Consider the following 21,552-nt stretch of genomic DNA (forward strand, 5'->3'; position numbering starts at 1 on the left):
CGCGCTATCTCAGAGTACAAATGTATCTTTTTTTTCTTGAACTAATATATCTTTAATATTTTTTGACCACATAGCGCTAACTTAAAAAGCAAAAATCACAAATTTATGCCTCATATGTGGCGCCCCTCTATCAGCTACACCAAAGGATGCATCAAATTATAGTTCCTCATACTGAAAAGGTTCCAGTTATAAATTTTTATACATAAATGTCTACAAACATGAAACTTATAGAGAAAAATAACATTTCAACTTTGTATCAACAGTATCAACATGTTATTAAAGCAAATTGGCTTGAATTGTAATATTTTAAACCATAGAAATCTACTGTTTCTTTTTGTACAATTGCTTAAGGATTACCCTGTATACATGGAAAGCACCTGGAGACCATTACGATATATCTATAGATCGACATTCATTAGTAAGAACAGCTTAAGATAGAAAACAATTTGCTGTAATTATCGCCTACCTTCAGTAATGAAGAAAGGTACCTTAAGAAGAAGTACACCATGGTTAGTCTTACGGTGGTCTTATAAATACATTATTCAATTTCATTGGAATTTTCTATCACACACTGCATTTCTCGATTACTTCGTAATAATGGTCGTAAGAAAAACTTTAATACACGGCGCAGTGACCATTTTACATAAAACTTTAATGTACATCAACAAAACGGCGCGTGGTACTTGGGGAATGCCGACAGAAGTCACTACTTCTTATCGCACGTTATGACTATAATATGTGCTTTAATGAAATTTTATATCTACTTATAAATGAATTATAAATTTTTAGGTAATTTCTAGTTAATTTTTTTTAACAACGTCACACATTTTAGTTCTTTAAAATTTAAAAAATCTTAATTTTTTTCTTTAAAATTTTTGTTAATAATTTTAGTAATTTTACAAATTTGTTTAAATATAATTTTCACTTCATCAATCACTTTAAAAATACTCATGTTTATTATCTCGTGTGCATCAAATTAGATCCAAAAATTCTCTTTTTATCACCTAAGAGTGCTAAGTCTTTGTATGCAATTATCTTCTCATTAGAGGCCAAATTAACAGGAGGGTCTGCTATTCTAAAATAATTGTTAGTTTCAAATTATCAAAACGTAACAAAGTTAGTGTCCAAAAAATGAGCTGCCAATGTGCGGAGTCAACTAGACTTTCCAAAGTTTCTGGCTGGAGTGGCATATCCCATCAAAAAGAGGAACATTTGAATTTAAATCAGAAACTACCATCAAAAACTACTACAGACCTTCTGTTAGCGACGTACATTTAAATATTGCCTTGCCATGAGATTTTAAAAAATACAAATATAAAAAAATGTAACAATGGCAAGGACAACCAAATGAATATAATTATTATTAAAAATAAAATTAATTAAAATGAAGTTAAATGAATTAGAAGATGCCACATACACATGCATATTAAAATTTAAAAGAACCTTAGGGCTTTAGGGGTTAGGTAGGTTATGTCAAAAAGGATATTATAAGTTATAAAAAAATTATCAACTACGAATATGAAACAATGAATATTATTGGGTATTCACCTCAAGATTCGATTGAAGAACAGAAATGGGTTTATGAACTGAAATTTCACTTTAAATAGATGAAAGAGGTACAGAAAAAATGTTCCCTTTCTATTAATTTGAAGTAAAACTGACAGACGGAAGTCACAATTGCCAACAGACATATAAACTTTGTCGCTAGTTAAGCTAGCTTAATTAAGAAAAAGGAATGGATGACAAACGGAATTTTGCATCTCATGGAGGAAAGGGCGAAGAAATAAAACCAACAAGACAAAATACAAAGAAGTGAACCGTGAAATTAAGAGAAAAATTAGAGAAGCCAAAGAGAACTGGGTTCTGGACAACTGCAAGGAAATAGAAGAATATGTAGAAAGTACGATAGCTTTTACATGCATAAAAAGATCAAGGAAATAACAGGTAAAAAAGTGAAACAAGCATCCATAGTAAAGGACAAAAAAGGTAAAATAATTACAGATTTAAATGAAAAACTGGCAACATGGACAGAATACATTGAAGAACTTTTTGCCGACGAAAGACTAGAAATAGCAGTGGCAGAACCTACAGACGACACAACGGGCCTGAAATCCTAAAAAGCGAGGTAGAATATGCTATAAGGAACACAAAATGGGGTAAAGCTGCAGGACCAGATGAAATTCCTGTAGAATTGTTGAAACTAATAGACGACGACGCACTTGAAATAATGGTGAACCTCTTTAACACAATTTATAGAACAGGCATCATACCAAAGAAATGGCTCTCCTCTACTTTTGTCACAATCCCGAAGGACGAATAACGCCAGAGAGTGTTCAGACCACAGAAACTATAGCATTGATGAGCCACACACTAAAAGTATTTTAAAAATAATTCACAAAGAATATTTAATAAATTAGAAGAGGACATAAGCGCCACACAGTTTGGATTCAGAGGTGGACTGGGAACACGGGAAGCTTTGTTTGGGTCTGAGTGTGTTTAATGCAAAGATGTTTGGATGGAAACCAAGACTTCTACGTAGGTTTCATAAATTTGAGAAGGCCTTCGATAAAGTCAGACACCAAAAGCGGTATGAAATCCTAAAAAGCAAAAACATCGACAGTCGCGACATTAACATCATATCCAGGTTGTACTGGGACAAACAGCAAAAATCAAAGTTGGTAATGAGTTAACCGAAGAAATTGAGATTCGTCGAGGTGTGCGTCAGGGTTGTGTGCTTTCTTCACTATTATTCAATATATATAGCGAAACAATATGTCAGGAAGCGCTCCTAGAGTAAAAACATTGGTATGGACATTAACGGAGAGTTAATTAACAATATACGATACGCTGATGACATGCTAATAGTAACAGATAACCTAGCAAATTTTCAGTTTTTGATGGAAAACATAAACACCCATACCAAAAAGTATGGTCCTAAAACTGAACATCAAAAAGACTAAATTCATGATTGTAACAAAGAAGCTATACACCAATGTGAATTTAACCATAAATAATCAGCCAGTGAAAGAGTTACGTCCTACAAATATTTAGGGGTTTGCTTCACTGATACTAATGACCAGACAAGAGAAATCAAGAGGCGAATAGAGATAGCGAGACAATCGTTTGTCAAAATGAAAAAGTTCCTATGCAGCCGGGACATAACTTAAGAACGAGAATGTTAAGGTGCTATGTTTTCTCCGTTTCTGCTGTACGGCATGGAAGCCTGGACACTGAAAAAGATAAACATCAAAACATTGAGGCATTCGAGATGTGGTGTTACAGGGGAATGTGGAAAATACCATGGACAGAAAGAGTAACAAATCAAGATGTTCTGCTGAAGATGGGGAAGGAATGCGAAGTCATAAAAACCATACAAACGAAAAAACTGGAATATCTGGGACACATAATGAGAGGAGAAAAGTACTCTCTGCTTAGACTCATAATCCAAGGAAAAATCTCGGGAAAGAGAAATGTGGGACGTAGGAGGATTTCCTGGTTGCAAAATTTAAGGGAGTGGTACGGGGTGCAGTTCAATACAGTTGTTCAGAGCTGCAGCCAACAAAGTAAAGATTGGGTGTGATGGTAGCCAACCTCCGATAGGAGACGGTACTGCAAGAAGAAGAAACTAGCTACGAGGTTTGAATACGGAGGGTATACAAAGAGTAAATCGAATTAGAACTTAAATAAATGAAAATTAAAATTGAAGAATAAAGATAAAACAGAATATTTAGTTGATGGAAAAGTTGAGATCCAACTATTTTAGAATAAAATTAGTAAAACAAAACAGAAATAAGAACAGAATCAACAGAAATTGGATTAAAATAATTATCTAAAGAAAAATATCAAACATGTGATGTTTATAACGTTACAATGATGTGTACACGTACACCTTTTAGACAATTGCAATCTAACCATGCAATTATTTGTTAACTGCGTGAAGAATTTCTACTTAATGCGGATAAAGTCGTCACGTAACAGTCACTGTCAATAGACATAAATAAATATAAAATTACTAAGTCTACAACAGTAAACGCTCGTTTTCCGCTCCTCTGATACAACACAAAAGCAGTCCTTCACTTAAAGTGAAATGCTTATGAAATTACATATCCTTGGTCTCATCACCCTTACATTAGTCCCTTCACCGTCTTCATCTCGAAATGGCCGGTAAAAGTAAAAGTCTTTTACAGATCACCAAACAGAAGTATAATTTCCTCTATAAAAATACAATTATTAGTTGGTCACGGTGCTAGTGCATATGTGGATTAAACGAACCGGTGTTTAACATAAAAGTGCAATATTCGTTTCGGAAGGTTGGCCAATCGGCGTGTGTATTTTTGAAAGTAGAGTTCCAGGTTCCACGTTAAGCACGCTTTCTCTCTACCACAAGACGAATCTTCATATTTCTCAATAAACAATTTTTTATAGTAATATTGTAATCAATAATGTTTATTACTTCGATTGATACTTAAGTATGCATGTAATACGATTATGCAATTGAAGTTTATGGTTGTATTGGTATTTCGTTCGTGACTGCAATCGACTTTTACTTCGAGTACAAATTGTTTCGGCAAAAAAATTAAAGTGATTTTTATATCCAAAGCATTGATAATACTTAAGTCTGTAAAATTCAATACAGTCTCTAAATAAAATATATAATAATACAATAGACTCCCTCTATAACGAGAACTGAAATGGCAGACTAATTACCTCGTTATAAGCCGATCTCGTTATATCAGACAACAATAATACTGTGCATACATATAAATATGTAGTTTTCTAAAACATTAACCTCCTATAGTGAAGACGTTCACAGCAATATAAGATGCTAATAAATATTGTTTGAATAGCGTTTTTGAAAAAAAGTTGTTTACTTTTATTTTAAATTAAATACATTAAAACAAAAAAGAGTTGTTACGTTAAAACAAAAAATCTGTACTTACATTTTTTTCCAACTATATAATGTATAAAGCGTATTTTCAAGGATCACATAAACTATTGCTTCTGCAATTGTAAGAAGTCTGTCATTTTTGTCTGCTTTAAATTATCCAATATCATTCTATCTATCATCTACTATCTATTTTCTAAAGATGTGAAACAGTTGTATTTATTATAAAGAAGTTTATTGCGGGCGGCAGTTAAGTTTATTATGGGACAGTTAAAAAGGGTATTTATTTATAGCCAGGGCCGGGCCAAAAACTTTAAAAAAACACGTTTTTCGATCTAACCTCTCGTTATAACTAAATTTGACTCGCTATTGAGAGTTATAGTTCAATAAAAATTTCACGGAACATCTAATGTACCTCGTTATAAGCGAAACCTCGTAATAACCGTGTTCGTTATAGAGGGAGTATACTGTACCTACATAATAACATAATCACTTTTATGAGATACCCCAAAATATTCAAGAGGTCGGCCCAGGCGAAAAGTTCAAATTTTTTTAAACACAAATTGTAATAATCAATTTTTTCGGCCCGGACAAATTTTTTTTTAATTTTTTTGATCATTCTGAACAAAATAAGTGTCCTGTAGTTTTTCTGTAAACTTGATTGTTTTCGAGTTATAAGTAATTTAAAACTGAGAAAAACGCAAAATTTCGATTTTCAATGCTCAAAAATACAAGTAAAAAACAATATTTTTGAATTCAGCAAGGACATAAATTCAAGTTAAAACCTTGTTCTATGATTTCCCGATAAGTATTTTGGGCCTATTTTATTTTAAAACATTGTTTTTTAATCATTAACGAAGCGCTTTTGACAGGACGGGTATAAGAGAGAGTCCATACTTGTTTGATAGGAAATGATTTTTGTCGATAGGAGGACTTCTTCTTCGCGTGCCATATCAGAATTATCCGACGTTCGCGATCACCATTGCGAAGGCTTCTCGATCTTCTGCAATATGGAATAATTGTCCTGCATTTGATATCTGTGTCCATTCACGAATGTTTTTTAACCAAGAAACTTGTTTTCTTCCTACACCTCTACGTCCCTCTATTTTGCCTCTAAGGATCAGTTGTAATATTTTATATCAACTTCCCTTTACTGTCGATAGGACACTTGGATCAAAAGATATCGAAAGAGATCGAGAATTTTTACCGTCGAGCTGATACAAATTTTATTGAACATTGATTTTGCGCGCGTGACTGACATTCAAAATCGACGGTAGATTTAAGCGTTGTTTCTGAGAGAACAGTTTATTCTACACAAAAAGTGCTAATAAACATTTTTGTTAAAAATTATCGTGGCTAGATTTTTTATTTCAAACATTTTTTTCTACGGCCTACAGATTCTTGGTAAATCGATTTTTTTGCGTTTTTACCCCCTTACGAGTGGGTTTTATTGGGAAGCCCGCGGGTAAAAGTTGTAAAATTTTTTGGATCTTTTTTAGGGTCTCAAAATTAATATTCTCAGCAAAATTCAGCTTGTTCGTATGATTTTTAGTTTAGTGGCATTTTCGTCTCTGACGACTGAAGTATTAGTCCATTTTGTATTATGTTTTTTATACTTTAAACACACTTCTTTCAAAAGTTTCGATAATGGCATTATAGAAAATTTTGAATAGTTCGTATTTTCATCATCATCTGTTCTTTTCATTCCGGGTGGAATGTTTGCCGCTCTTACTTAGAGCTCTCTGATTCGCTTATTGCGGTGAATCACTCCGCATTCCACTTGTATGTTTTCAAAGTTTGTTGTGACTTGGCTTTCGTTACAATTTTCTTCCACTCATTTCGATATGTGCATAGTTCCCTCCAGTTTCTCACTTCCAGAATTTTGATATCTCTCATGACCTGATCCTCCCATCTCTCTCTGAGTCTTCCTCTTGGTCTTTCAGTTGCTGGTTTCCATCTGGTGATCTTAATCTTAATCAGTAGGTCGTTTTTCCTTCTCTCTATGTGTCCCAGCCATTTCAGCGTCTGTGCTTTAATAAATCTAACAATATCTTTTCCCTTCATTATGTCTCGAAGTGCATGGTTCATTCTTGTTTCTTCGTTATCCATTCTTATCTGGCCCATAATCCGTCTGAGGATTTTCCTTTCGAAAATTCTCAATTTTTCTTCATCTCTTACCGTGAGGCACATTGTCTCAGCTGCGTACGTAACTACTGGTCTGATTGCAACTCTGTACATTTTCAGTTTTGTATTTCTGGATAAGTTCTTATCCTTCCTGAGAATATGATATCTCCAGTATGTTTTGTTGCCTGCTAGTATTCGTTCCGTTACTTCTTCACTTCTCTTGTTTTGGGCATTCACTATTACTCCCAAATATTTAAATTGTTGGACTCTTTCAAAGGTGTAGTTTTCTATTTTGATTTCTCTCGTCCTGTTATCTTCTCTTCTAGAGCATAGTAGATATTTTGTTTTTTCTTCGTTAATTTCTAGACCTCTTTTCCGTGCTTCTTTTGGCAGGATTGTTACTGCTTCTTTTAATCTTTCCTTGTCTCTTCCCATAAGAACTAAATCATCTGCATATGCAACTATTTGTGTTGAGGAGTGGGCTATAGTACCTTTAATTTTGCTGGCCTTGACTGTTCCTTCTACTGCTATGTTGAATAATGTGGTTGACAGGGAATCGCCTTGCCGCACTCCTGTTTGGAGCTCGAGCTCCATCCATGGTCATTTTTGTTAATCTGATTAATTTTGCTGGTATATTTTAATTTTTTATTTCAATAAATAACTTATTTCTTCCAATACAGTCAAAGGCTTGTCTGAAGTCTTGTACCCTCTAGATGATTGATTGGAGGTTACACAAAGAACGGTACTAGGCTCGGGCTTCAGTCTGGTAGAGGTATCTTGGTCGGGGTTCTTGTTACAGCTCAAATACCACGGATCAATTAAAGAAGTACTTACAACACAAAGACAAGAAGTTAGAAGAGAAGATAAGAGATAAGAGAAGAAAAGTTATTTGGGCACCACCCTATTTTTAGAGGAACAGGGAAACCTTAAGGCACATAGAAAAGGATGACGAGAAAGGTAAGGTACAGCTAGAGAACTCCCGCGAGAATAAAGTAAACCGTGAGAGAAAAGGTATCGGAATTATGCGGTACACTCCTAATATTTCGACACATATACTCAAAATATACGATCAAACAAATAATAATATAATTCAATAAAAAATGCCTGGAAAAGAAACACAAAAATATAAATTCAAATTATATAAAAAATTATAAAAGAAATAAAAAGCAAATAGTTCTTTAACAAAATTATATTTAGGTATATTTGTTAAAGTAAATGTACTATACCAAATTTTATTGAACAGTTAAATGGCATGATTATTGCATAACTTATTATTAATTACAAACAAAAAATATCTCTTTGAAAAATAGCTATAAATAATTTAGTATCCTCAAGAATTAGAAAAAGGCAAGGAACATTATAATTATATCTACGTCAATATTTGGCAAGCAAGTGAATTTTATGCCTTGAGGATACCTAAACATGAAGTTACTAGGTTTTTGATCGTGATCACTTCAAATCTAAGAAGAGAATTTATCAGAAATATAATCTACATATAAAATAAATTGTACGTTATTTATACGTATATATTATCCTGTATTTTTATACTCAGTCAAACTAAACCTCCATAAATAAGAAGGTACACTGAACTGGAGTCATAAATCAACTTCTAAAGATTTCGTTATCACAGTTTAGTCAATAAAACTTATACTCACGAAACAGGTGTATTCAGATAATGGTATTACGCCCTCAATAAGGCACTTGACTTCGGTCCGTACAACAGGTAATTGGGATGACACGCCCACAATAAATTGCGGTCTTCCTAACGTAATCCCTTAGATTGTCTTAGGCCGACGAAAAGACACAGCTAGACCGGAGTAGTACAGGTAGTTGAGATAAAATGAAGATGACTGATGATCGAGGTGAACGAACGTAGCGGTGAATGGTTGAATAGTGTACACGTATGAACGGTGTAAACTATGAACGGTGTAGAATATGAACGGTGTAGAATATGAATCGGTGTAAAATCTGAACGGCGTAGAATCTGAACGGCGTAGAATCTGAACGGCAAACAGAAGTGACTTCAATTGGAAGACGTCTGTTTGACAAAAGAGAAAATAATTAATATAAGACACACTGTGTAAAGATAAATAAGGATGAATTGAAAATCCACTTACCGCCGATTGTCGAAGATAAGACCGCTTGCCACAGGAACCAACTTGGAAATGAACATCGATTGTGAACTTAGATGGGCTTAGACAAGCGAAGGTTGAAAATAGGGAGGGGATATTGACTGAAGAATGCCACGCGAAATTGACATTAAATAGCCGGGCTACTGGGGTTAAATTTCATAGCTTTTACCAATGGAAAGTAAACTTTCTACGAAAAACAACTCTTCTGTTTTTCTGAGAAGGTAGCTCGGAGATTTCACAATAGGTCCTTTTTCCTTTGTTATTAGGAAAGATTTTTATGTACCAAAACAAGATAGAAAGAAGAAGGAGCATTTGGCGAAGTTATTTCTTTGTTAAAAAAAAGGCGTAACGAATCGCTCGGTAGTGTCGGTTATTTGAGGAAGATATGCAGGCATGGGCGGCGTGAAAATAATTTACTAAAGGGAATAATTTAAAGAAATTATGAACATGCTTTAGTCTACGAAGAGGATGTGGAGTTCTATGTTGTGTTCGTGGCATTTTTTTATTGTTTGTGTAACTATGTGGATCACATCTGTAGTGGATCTGCCTTCTCTGAATCCTTGCTGGTAGTCCCCAATTTTTTCTCTGTGGATTGAGTGAGTTTTTGCTTGATGAGGGCTGTTAGAATTTTATATGTTGTGCTCAGTAGAGATATTGCTCTATAGTTGTTACAGTTTGTTACTTCTCCTTTCTTAAATATTGGTATAATTCTGCCCTCTTCCAATCCTCTTGCATTTCTTCCGCTTCCCATATTCTAACTATTAGGTTATATGAGATGCTTGTTAATAACTTTTTCCTCCGTTTTTAATCAGCTCATTGGGAATTTCATCGGGGCCGGGTGTTCTTTTCTGTTTCATTTTTTGAATGATGTCTAAATATTCATCATATTATGTTGGTATCCCTATTTCATTATCTCTAATGTCTTACATTGCACCTACTTCATCTTCCAGGCTTTCTTTGCATCTATATAGTTCTGTGAAGTGTGTTTCCCATGATCTATTGTCAATTTTAACTACTGATCTGCCTTTTCTTTGTTGAGCTTTTAGGTATCCAAATAGTTTGGCGCTGTCTTTACTATTCTTTTCTAGGTCCTTTAACTTCTTGCAACAATTATCCCCTGCTTTCTTTTTTTCTTTATATTCGTTTTGATGATGTTCTTCTTTAGTTGATATCGATTTATCTCTTGCTTGGTTTTTCTGTTTGATTTTGATTTCGCATTCTGCATCAAACCACTCTTTCCTTCTTTTTATTTCCCTCTGTCCTAGCACCTCTTCAGCTGAATTCAAATTGGATTCTTTTATATTTTTCCATATTTCCTCTGTGTTATTTGCTACTGTTAGATTTTCCTTTAGGGTTGTCTCATATTGTTCTCTTAGTTCCTGTACTTTTAACTTCTCCAGATTCCATCTTCTTTTGTTTTGTCTTTTTCTCTCTGCTTTAATTATTTTCATTTCGATTTCTCCTATTACTAGAAAATGGTCTGTGTCCGCGTTTGCTCCTCTATATGAACTGACATTGTGCAATATTGCTTTCCATTTTTTGGGTATTAGTATGTGATCTATCTGATTGCCATCTGTTGTGCCAGGTATCAACCATGTTACTTTATGCTCTTTTCTGTGCATGAAGTTTGTGCTTATAATGTAACTGTTTGTTATTGCTGCTAGTTGGCATAATTTTCTTTCGTTATCGTTTGTCTCGTCATGAATGGTTTCTTTCCCTGCTACTTCCTTATACTGGTTTTCTTTGCCTACTTTTGCATTGAAGTCACCAACCATTAGTACTATATCATGTCTGGGTAACCTTTCATATAATTCTTCCAGTTGTTCATATAATTCAATTTTACCATTTTCTGGTGCATTTTCTGTGGATGCATATATGTTTATGATTGTCATATTGGCTTGTTTGTTTTCTATTTTTATATCTTATCTTAATAAAGTAAAAAACCGTTCGTCTCTTAAGTAAAAAAACTGTACGTTGCTTCTACTCTTTGTTTGAATGACTCATTGATTTGAATTTTTGTCGGCATAGCGAAGATTTAAGGGGTTTAAGGGATGATCTTTGTTTTCTTGATTAATTTTTAAACTGTAAATTTAGCAACACATATATAGCAGCAGTAAATCTACAGTATCATGGATACTCTTGGAACACCCGGATTCTGGTTTTTCAATGACACATAACATTCACTCGTTTGTCTAGTTTCATTATTATTATTAGTTTTATTATTATTTTTCTACAATACAATCGGTAATATAATTTAACTTTATTCAATAGAAACTCCTGAATACTATTAATAATATTTTTTTAATTATATTTTCTATACAAGATATAAAAACAATGAGCTGGTTCAAAATATCTGAAAAAATCGAAAAAGATCCGGAATCAAATTTATATGATTCATTTTAATAATCCTAACAACACACTTAAATCAGAAATGTTTAGACATACAGTGTGGAAACCACTTATGGAATAAAATTGTTTGTCCTTTTAAAAAATAATAAAACACGCTGAAAACCGTCAAATTTTAAACATTAATATGCTAGCTGGATAAGATGGTAAAATCTGTAGGCGACTGGATTCTTAGCATTATAAAGCGTGATACATTATTTTTTATTTATAAATAAGACATCAATCACTGATAGTTTTTGTTCTTAAAGATCTTGGAAGGAACTCTTGTGTTTATCGTATACTATATTTAAATTTTTTTACCTCATTTTCCTTCTGTTTATTCTCGAATTTTCTTTTGTCGATATTTTTTTTCATATATATTTACCTCCCGCCCCGAAAAGATAGGCAAGAGAGGAAATAAAGAAATAGAATAATGCCTCTGGAAAAACTAAAAGTGACTATGACTATAACAGACAATCGCATAATCAATTATTCAGGCGAAGAATCTTAATGCATCAGTGCTATACTCAAATATTCCAAATAAAGGCAAATTTATATATAATAATATAATATACATATATATAATAAGAAACACTATTTGATGCGTCAAAAATTTACTTCAAATTATTTGTTTTCATTAGATAAAAGCATTACGGATATCCGCACAAACAAAGATGGTTACTTTGTGATAATATTTTCAAGAACTACAAATGCCGGTTGCAATATACAAATATATTGCGCGACAAAACAGAACTTTTGATAAAATAGCATTGTTTTATCAAGAGGCTGGAAATCAGTGTAACTACTCAAATCTTTATAATATAACCTAACAGGACATTTTAAATCTAAATCTAAACTTGAAAAACAAAACGCTAAAACAAAATAGTGGCATCTCTAAATACAATTTTTTAATTAAAATCTTTGTAAAATAAGCCAAATCAAGAATATGACTATCATAATATGAATATAAGAATAGCACATTTGGCCTATCATTTTTGTGTGTGACTTAGACCGACCCTGTACACAAAAAATCCCTTCAATTCCAAAAACTCCTTCTCTAATTGAATCTCAATAGGGTACCTGTCCATATCGGTACCCGACTTTAGAGAACATGACAGATGACAGCTCAACTTTCTTTTGCATTCACCGAACGGCCAATTTATTCGAGTCCCCGAAAACAAAACAGGGCTTATTTCGGCATGACAATACCTTTTGTTCGGTTCATCGGCTTATAAGTCAAAACGGACCATTGTTTCAGGAAAATAAGCGTCTTTTTCTATGTAGCTAATTATTGGGATTGTTGTTTTGAAAGGATAATGGATTTTGGGATAGGACACTGTTGTCTTATACTATAAATTTTAGAATATGTCAAAGGACAGAAGTCTGGGAATGAAATTTTTCTTAACTATACGAAGCAATAAGATGAACTATAGAAAAATTCACTAAAGGTGACTTTATATTTTTACATTTTTTTACGTATTATGATTTTTGATTTGCACTATTAGGCTAGCTGATCAATTCAAAGACTATTGTCATTATATTTAGAATTAGGGGAAGGGTGGGCAAGTCGACATACTTGAAGGTAAAATCGATTTGTTTTGAAAAATGTAAAAGGTATCATGAATTAAAAAGCGCCATAATACAAACAGAACATTCTTTTTTAATATTTATCAAGTGAAAGTTTGAAAAACAAAAACATAACTAGCCTACTAGGGTAGGGCAATTCATCTTGCCCTACCCTAGAGGGCAAGACGGCATATACGTGGATTTATACATAAAGTGATCAATTATCAAAACATAATTCACAAATAAAGTTCTTAGCCTTCATTGATAGTCCTGCACATTCTGCATGAGCCCACATTTGACACTTTTGGCAACGTAACTAGCCTTCTTGAGATTTGGATAGGCTATATAACTCATTGCAATAGAGGCATGCGCAATCATCGTCGTCGTCCTCATTAAAGGGCTCTTCACAGTCTGATTTTTTTCATAGATTTTAACTGCCGCACTTTGTTCACTTTTTCTTAATTTTCCGGTTCTCTTATCTTGACAATCTTTTTGAGTGGTTTTATCTTCACATTCTAAGGTACCATCAAACAAATTTTTCTTTACTGAGTTTTGTTTATTCCCTCTTACCTCTCTCGCTTTCTTAATATTTTGTTGTTCGCGAGGACTCTGGAGGTATGGATTCGTGGTGAGAACATCTTGGTAACTATTGGCCTTTCTTCTTCTGGACTTTCTTGCATTTCCCTGAGGAAGAGGTGAAATTTGCAACATTAGCTGAAGACTCTACATGTTCATGTGGCTTTGTATTTACCGTTGTAGATGACTGCGGATCTTCTTCATTCAAATGTTCTGCTGCAGTAAAACATGCACCCGGATTAAGGGATTCAGTGTTTGCTTTATTGGCCTCAAGTGGTAAGTCAGTTACTGTGCTGGGCAAATACATGTGTTCTGGTAATATATCCGGGTTGAAAGGTGAGATCCCTGTTGCTTTAAATTCGCTTAAAGCTATCGTTGGTATTGCGGTTTTATTGTAGGCGGAAGAAAAAAGCGACGCGACCTGGTAAAGAGTGAGGACACGACTTGGATTTTACTCCAACCATTGAGTTGCTGCTGCATCGTAGTACTCACTTAGTGGCCCGAAGAAGCACACATCGAGAGGTTGGAGACGATGTGTGCAATGTGAAGGCAAGCAAAATAGCACCACTGAATTGTTTTTTGCAAGTTCCAATGCTTCTAAATTTTTATGGCTGACATGCCCGTCTAAAATTAGCAGGGCTTTGTGTTTGGTGTTCGGTCGAACATGTTTAATAAAGTGTTCCATCCATTTTAAAAATAGTTCCCCGGTCATGTAACCTGATTCATTGTACAAACATAAAGTCCCAAGGGGCGCTCCGTCGTATAATGTTGGATTGAATTTCTTCCGAGGAAAAATTATAGCAGGTGGAATATAAGTTCCCCCTGAACTCATGCACGCTACTACAGTTGAATGTACTCCCCTTTCCCCGCTGGTGATGGCACCCACTTGTTTCTTTCCGTTTAGCTCAAACATTTTAGAAGTATTTTGTACAGTTGTCAACCCTGACTCGTCCATGTTAAAAATCATACTTTTGTCGATTTCTTCATTATTTATTACGTTACGTACATTTTTAAAAAAGGTCTTTACTTGTGGTTTGTTAAAAACTTTCAGCGCGTGCCATTGATGTTGCCTCTGGCTGACGTAAAGATATATTCGGATGCCTTAGTCGAAAAGAGCGTAGACAACTTCTGCCTGCAATGTTTTTCGTGTTATTGAATTGATGTTTTAACTTCATTCTCACTGGAAATTCATATGCCAAAATGCGGACATCTACGGTCGTTAAGCCAAAAAATCTGGTTTCCAGTGCTAGCATATGCTCTACTAGAGCCTCTTCTAGTTCTCGATTTAAGGTTGTTTCATGTCTGCCAAGATGCTTTCTTGTACCAACTGCTATTTTATTTCGATTCATGGCACGGCGGCGAAGTGTTGCCTGGTGCACTTGGTAATGCCTGCTAGCCTTTAACCAACCCATGCGCTTTTCCGCTACAGCCTGCAACGCTCGCTCCATGTTCTTCTCACTCCATGCCTCTCTATTGTTTTTTCTTTTATAATTAGAAACCATCTGTAAATAAAACAGCAGTTGCAAATTTTAGGTCATGAAGGCTAAGGGCGGATCTATGGGGGACAGGGGGAGCAATATTGATAATTACTTCTCCCAGACAGGTCCCACCATAATTTAAATGAATAGAAAAAACTGGATAAAAATACTATAGGTAAGAGCTTAAAAATATACTAAAAAAATATATAGGTACCATGTTTTTACTTCTATATTAATAGTAAGTACCCAAAATATTAGTTGAGAATTTTATTTTAAAGGAGTTTTGGGTAAAATTTGGGCCCAGAGTTTTTTTACCTTAAACTAAGAGCAGTTGCAATATCCTAAGGTAAAGCTTAGGAACACCCTTTTTATCTCTAATGCTACGATTTCATAAATATTATAACGAAACATATGGTACTTACATTGGACCAACACGTAACAATTACACAAAAACGTGAATAGTTTTTTAAACGTACGGAGCATCCACATCCAAAGACTATCAAGCGATTACTGGGATTGTGAAGGAGTAGATTGTGGATTGTAACGAGCGGGTGGACTGAACGAACAATGGGCTATTCAATTGTACCATGTAATGGACTAGTTTTCGTGGTGGGGGCAATGTGTCGTCTTGCTTGGCTATGTTAACTTGCCCACCCTTCCTCTATGTTATGTTTATATTACGTTTATATTTTACGACATTATTATCTCTATTTTTAATCTATTCTACTTTGTTCTTCGCGTTTACAACATGTTTAATATCATCTATTAAACAATGAATTTTATTCCTCGTGTAAATAACACTAATTTTCTCAAATATTATTCCATGTGTAGCCCACATTTATTTGTTTGCCACATGCTGTTGAGTAAGCCGTAACAATTATTTTTGTTTAATCATATTTGTAGTAAGGCTTGAAGCTCGTAATTCATTTATAAAAGCACATAACAGATCAGAGTGAGAGGAGTCGCTAAAAACCAAGTCAGAGGTCCTAACTGTTCAAGTTATTAAAAACAGGGTTAGTATCAATAAAACGGTCAATACTGGGTTGGTGGTTTTACTTACATCCAGAACTTGATTTCGTTCCTGTATAACCAGAACTTCATTTCGCTCTTGATCAGAGATTCTGTTTAATTAGCGAAACTTAAAACAGGCCTTATGGGTATGCAAATCATTATACACTGATGTATATCAACTCATTATGTTGTATAGACCTTTTTTAATGTAACACTCATTGGACTACAAGTTAACGATAGCAACGAGAAAAATGCATAATGTTTTTATATTTGATCGTCTCTTTCCAAAGTTGAAACAAAAGCTCGAACTTTGATTCATGGACCTACATTAAAGCATTTCTAATTTGCAATATCGTGGGAATAAATGTGTTTATCGAGCTGACCACATTGAAAATTTTCTTGTTGAAAAAAAAACTTTTCTTTGTTAAATCACGTAGTATTTTAGTATTAAAATAGTATTTAAATAAAAAAGTACGCCGACTGTTTTTGTGCAGAACTCGTTGTAGCTAATAGGTAGGCAGATAATCAAAGCTACCTTGTAATAATAATTCATTCAGCGTTGCGTAACGTGTACACTGTGTCGTACTCGACAGGTGATCATAGACTACACAAATACAAGAAAAACACTTCCTGCATCCAACCTGTATGTGCAATGTTTAGATATCTATACGGTGAATACGTATGGCGAGTCACTTGATATTGACAAAGTATATACCGTTTAATTTTTTATGGGACTACGACAACCCGCATTGGCACTGTGTGAATATATTATATCGTGAAATCTTAACTACTTTGTGTGAGCGTTACAATGACGATATATTATGTACTGAGTTACAGTTTTTGATGGAAGGAATCCCAATAAAATTTAATTCTCGTTATGAATATATTGTTTTCGGGGTTAATGGGACATGGTCTGGAATTATTCGTCCCTGGCGTTTTGTCTGCATGTGCGGTAGACATTATCAAACACTATGCGCCAAAACGGTCATAACTGTGTTAGGGTTAGGCACCGAGGATGCCTCTCGAAGATATACACTATTAATCTCTGTCAGGAATTTATTACTTTTTATAGCGCGCATTTTCGACGGAATTGAAAACTAAAAAGTCAAATTGCATTGAGTATTTTTCAGTTTAGCTGTAATTTCCCTGTAAATAAGACTCCCGTAAAACTTGCATCAGAGCTTACAGGTACATTATAGAAATTGTAGATTATAGTATGTTTTTCATATTTCATAGCAATTATGAGATTTGCGTAGAAGAGACCTCATGCAGAGTTATCATGAGTATCACGCGCTATCTCAGATGTTAACACTAGGCGGTTGGATTAGCCAACCCTCGATACAAAGCTCAATACCATGCGTATGTCGATATCAGTTGGGACGACATATCCGAAGAGATACACCAAATCAAAGAACTGTGAAGGAGCTTTGATAGTTGCCATTCTTATCACGCGTTATCATTATCGTAGGCTATACAATCCTTGGTGGGTTTTGACCTCTCCACAATTTGCCTACAGACTTATCTCCTCTTCGCCGCGTCCCTCTAACGAGTAACTTGCATCGCATTCAAATTCTCCTGCACGTCCTGTAACCATTTCGTCTTTGGTCTCCCTCTCCTTTCCTCTTTCATTCTTTCTTACAAAATTTTCCTCAGGAGTGTCTCCGGCGGCATTCGATCCACGTGCCCAAGACACGTCAGTCTTCTCGACTTGATAAACCTAGTCGAAGCACACTTCCTTTGCTTGACGCATAATGCAGACAACCTTCTTTGTAGTAGATCAGCGAAAAACTCTACATGCCCCACATTGAGTTGGGTAACTCCCTCTTATGAATTAGAAAAATAATACCCAATCTCCATTACTCGGATATTTTTTCATTGACCCAGATATAGTACAGCAACTATACTTATGAAGGACTGTACCCAAATCTTGACCGTCTGGTCTACGAAGCGCCAGAGTTTATTCTACCAAACAGAACTCAATATTCTAAAACAAATAGCATCCAACAATGGGTATGACTCCAACCTCATTAACAAACTTATTAATAAGAGACAACTCAAACTATTGAGAGAGGCTGCGTTCCCCAGAGACTTGACCTTTAAACCTCATTATGCTTCCTTACCTTACCTTCAAGAACGTCTTTCTGGAGATATCAGATATATCCTAAAAAGATCTGTTGAGAATACCCACATTTCTTTTAAAGTCCTGAACAATCTAGGACAATGTTTAACCAATTCAAAAGATTGCATCAACTACATGGATCGTAGTGGTGTTTATAAATTACAGTGCTCTGATTGTGATGCTACATATATAGGTAGAACCTGTAGATCACTAACTTCCCGTTCCCTAGAACACACTAAAAAAGAGAACACTTCCACCTTCTCACAACATCTTGCACAACATAAACATACCCTCAACATACCAGAAGACGTCTCTTTGTTACATAATATACCTCAAAAAATTTTTCTAAAATTAGATCTATATGAAGACTTGGAAATAGTCAAGGAAAAGCAAAGAAGCCCCAACTGTGTTAATCGCCATGTATCTTTCAACCGTGACTTTCAACCCTTACACCGACAACTCTTCTCATAACCCACACTTCTCAAATTTACCCCATCTTCTTTATCTGACCTTCCTCTATAAACGTCAACACCTTAATCCTTCTCAACAATTGTTGCTTTTTAAAACAACCATTCTCTCTACACTACTGTCACAACACTCCCTCTAAAAGAATTTTTCAGCCCCCTATTGTTAACATCATATCTTTTATACCTCACTATTTCATTATTTTACAATCTTCACGTTTACATCATATTCCTGTCCATTCTTTTTTCTTTTGCTATTTCTCTGTCTTTTCATATATCTACCATCCACTCATTAGTTCTAAACTCAGTAAACATTTAAACACAATCCAATTTAATATAACCAAAATATATTTTGTTCAGGGTGCTAGATGCTTTAAGCATGAAGGACCTCTATCATCTCTAATTTTGTTGATTAACTCATTCATTTCCCTTTAACCCACTCTCCTTTATTCTTTAGTCATTCCATTTACTTTTATTCCTGCCAAGTCTCTGAGGATCTCAGTCTTTCCAAATCACATATATTATAACTTTAATTCCTTCAGCCGGAAGATTTTCAATCCCTTTTCTCAATCTATTGGACTCACTTATATTAAAAATTTTTACGATACAAGCAGTATTAAACAATTTCATCTACATACGAAGTCTTACATTAGCTACAAATATATAATATTCATTTTTCCTTGTCCTAGATGTAAGCAACATAAAAGGACATTTCCATATATTTCAGCTAATTCTTCACAAATTACACCTTTTAGACCACACTCCATACGATAAAGAGTAACATAAGCTGCCTAATGCATCCGTCATCCTCTTAAACATGACTTTCAACAACACCAGTAATTTACATCTTTTATATCCAATATTAAATAATTATAGAAAAAATATTTTTAAATCCCAACACCTGGATTGCTGTTATCATTTTAACATCATCAAAGTTTTTTAATCTTTTGGCTGTAGTAATATAATGTTTAACTAACACTGTTTCATGGTTCATTGACATTTTGTTTTTGACACCGTTCATGGGTATTTTATCAATCAGTTTTTCCAGCCGTAGTCCGTTTGAAGAGGTTTACTCTCCGGACACTGGAACTCACTTAAGCATGGGTGTATGTTACCTGAAGTAAAATCTAATTAAAATATTAAACATCATATAATATTATCAACAACATGTACAATCTTTGGTAACACATTACATTTTAAAGGGTTTTTACCCAAATATTTTGGTGGCTCAGGCATGGTAACCTGTAAGTATAACCATTTTATTGTTTTTTAACCTTAGTCAAAATTTTAAACCACGTTTGCTGTAATTAAATGGTTTATACTTATTTTAGGTATTTTAACCTGATGATGGAACAGTTGTTCCGAAAACGTTCGTGCTTGTAATGTTGCCCTTTTAAGGGTTTTTATAAAATAAAATATACCCACATACAAAGACTAACCTCTTTTGTTATACGTGGTATACAGCCAGCTACAGGAATTATTTTCCTTGTGGATTTTTTTTAGAGTTTATTTTCTCCGCGGACTTTGCCTTTTCTTAATGTACCTCTTCCAATCTTGGCTGCTCAACCTACGGTTCACTACCACAATTACCGGCCTCTGTCCTGCAGCTGGCCTGTCAACGTTCAGTATGTCATCGAACTCCTCTACCCATTTAGAAATCACCTTATTTTCTTTCCTGAGAAAACTGGTATCTATAACTGCTTTGTTTGTATTTCTCTACAGCAATATTTTTCTGTCTAAGCTTTCCTTGCGTTCATCGCCATCATCCACATTTATTTTTTTATTTTATTCTCCCATTACCTCCCTTGCAGTTACTTCCATTACCGTCTTATTCGTCCTTTTACCCACATGAATGGAACTTGGGTTACGATTAAATCCCACCTGCAAAATTTCGTTTAAGGGAGGGTGGGGCACTATGAGACGAAATTCAATGTAAAAAAAGCCATGAATCATTCAGCAGCATTGTAATATGCCTTAAATGGCTGATAAACAGTCACATCAAGTGGTTGCAGTTTGTTACTACAGTGAGGAGGTAATGTAACAATAGTCACTCCATTTTCTTTGGCAAGGTTTAATGTTGGAACAGTCAAATGAATTTCATGGTTGTCAAATATAAGACACGTAGGGTTCTCATTTGTGGACCCACTGTGTTTTATAAAGTGTTCCATAACTTTAACAAACTCCTCTCCATTCATCCAGCCATTGTTAGTGGCCAATCCCAGAGTCCCTGGAGGAGCACCACTGATCATGTGCTCTTTGAAATTTTTTCTTGGGAAAATCATTGCCGGAGGTAAACTATTTCCAGAAGCGCTTACTCTGCAGCATGTTGTAACGAGCACTCCTCTTTCCCCACTGGTACATTTGCTTACCTGTTTACTACCCTTAGGTGCCAGTACTTTTATTGGTTTATGAACAGTTGTTGTTGCAGTCTCATCTAAATTGTAGATGCGCATTCCATGAGAAAAACAGTCTGAACGGTCATACACAGACTTTAAGTTGTGGAAGAAAATACCAACGTTATGTTTGTTGAAAGATGTAGCCCTTGACAAACTACATGCTTCTGGTTGACGTATCCGCAACTGTGGATGGCGCTTTAAAAAACCCTGCATCCAGTCAATCGTTGAAAGTAGAAAATTTTAAAGAACCGTATCTTGCTTAACATTAGTCCTAGAGCCTTTACAGTAGACGATTTTAAAGGTAATTGTTTTTTCTTTCTATTTAATGTATCATTTTATATACCTAAAACTGCGTAGAAAGGAGTTATAGAACAATTTGTGAGAAAAAATAGCAAAAATGGCCCAAAAATAGTGTG

The 21,552-nt window shown here is 34.6% G+C and overlaps 2 protein-coding genes across 2 annotated transcripts; both read right to left on the reverse strand.

The window, feature by feature from the left end:
• Positions 1–14,119: 14,119 nt before the first annotated feature.
• On the reverse strand, positions 14,120–14,623 carry LOC140431646 (uncharacterized). Its single transcript, XM_072519534.1, has one exon. The coding sequence runs from the start codon at positions 14,621–14,623 to the stop codon at positions 14,120–14,122; it is 504 nt and encodes a 167-aa protein (XP_072375635.1).
• Positions 14,624–20,689: 6,066 nt separating this feature from the next.
• Positions 20,690–21,349, reverse strand: LOC140431647 (uncharacterized). Its single transcript, XM_072519535.1, has one exon. It carries the CDS (start codon positions 21,347–21,349, stop codon positions 20,690–20,692), a length of 660 nt encoding a protein of 219 aa, XP_072375636.1.
• Positions 21,350–21,552: the final 203 nt, after the last annotated feature.

The sequence above is a fragment of the Diabrotica undecimpunctata genome, unplaced genomic scaffold, assembly GCF_040954645.1.
Source record: "Diabrotica undecimpunctata isolate CICGRU unplaced genomic scaffold, icDiaUnde3 ctg00001572.1, whole genome shotgun sequence".
Classification (NCBI taxonomy): domain Eukaryota; kingdom Metazoa; phylum Arthropoda; class Insecta; order Coleoptera; family Chrysomelidae; genus Diabrotica; species Diabrotica undecimpunctata.

Coding starts and splice junctions, on each gene's coding strand:
- LOC140431646 (XM_072519534.1), bottom strand. CDS start 14,623: ATGGACGAGTCAGGGTTGACAACTGTACAAAATACTTCTAAAATGTTT.
- LOC140431647 (XM_072519535.1), bottom strand. CDS start 21,349: ATGCAGGGTTTTTTAAAGCGCCATCCACAGTTGCGGATACGTCAACCA.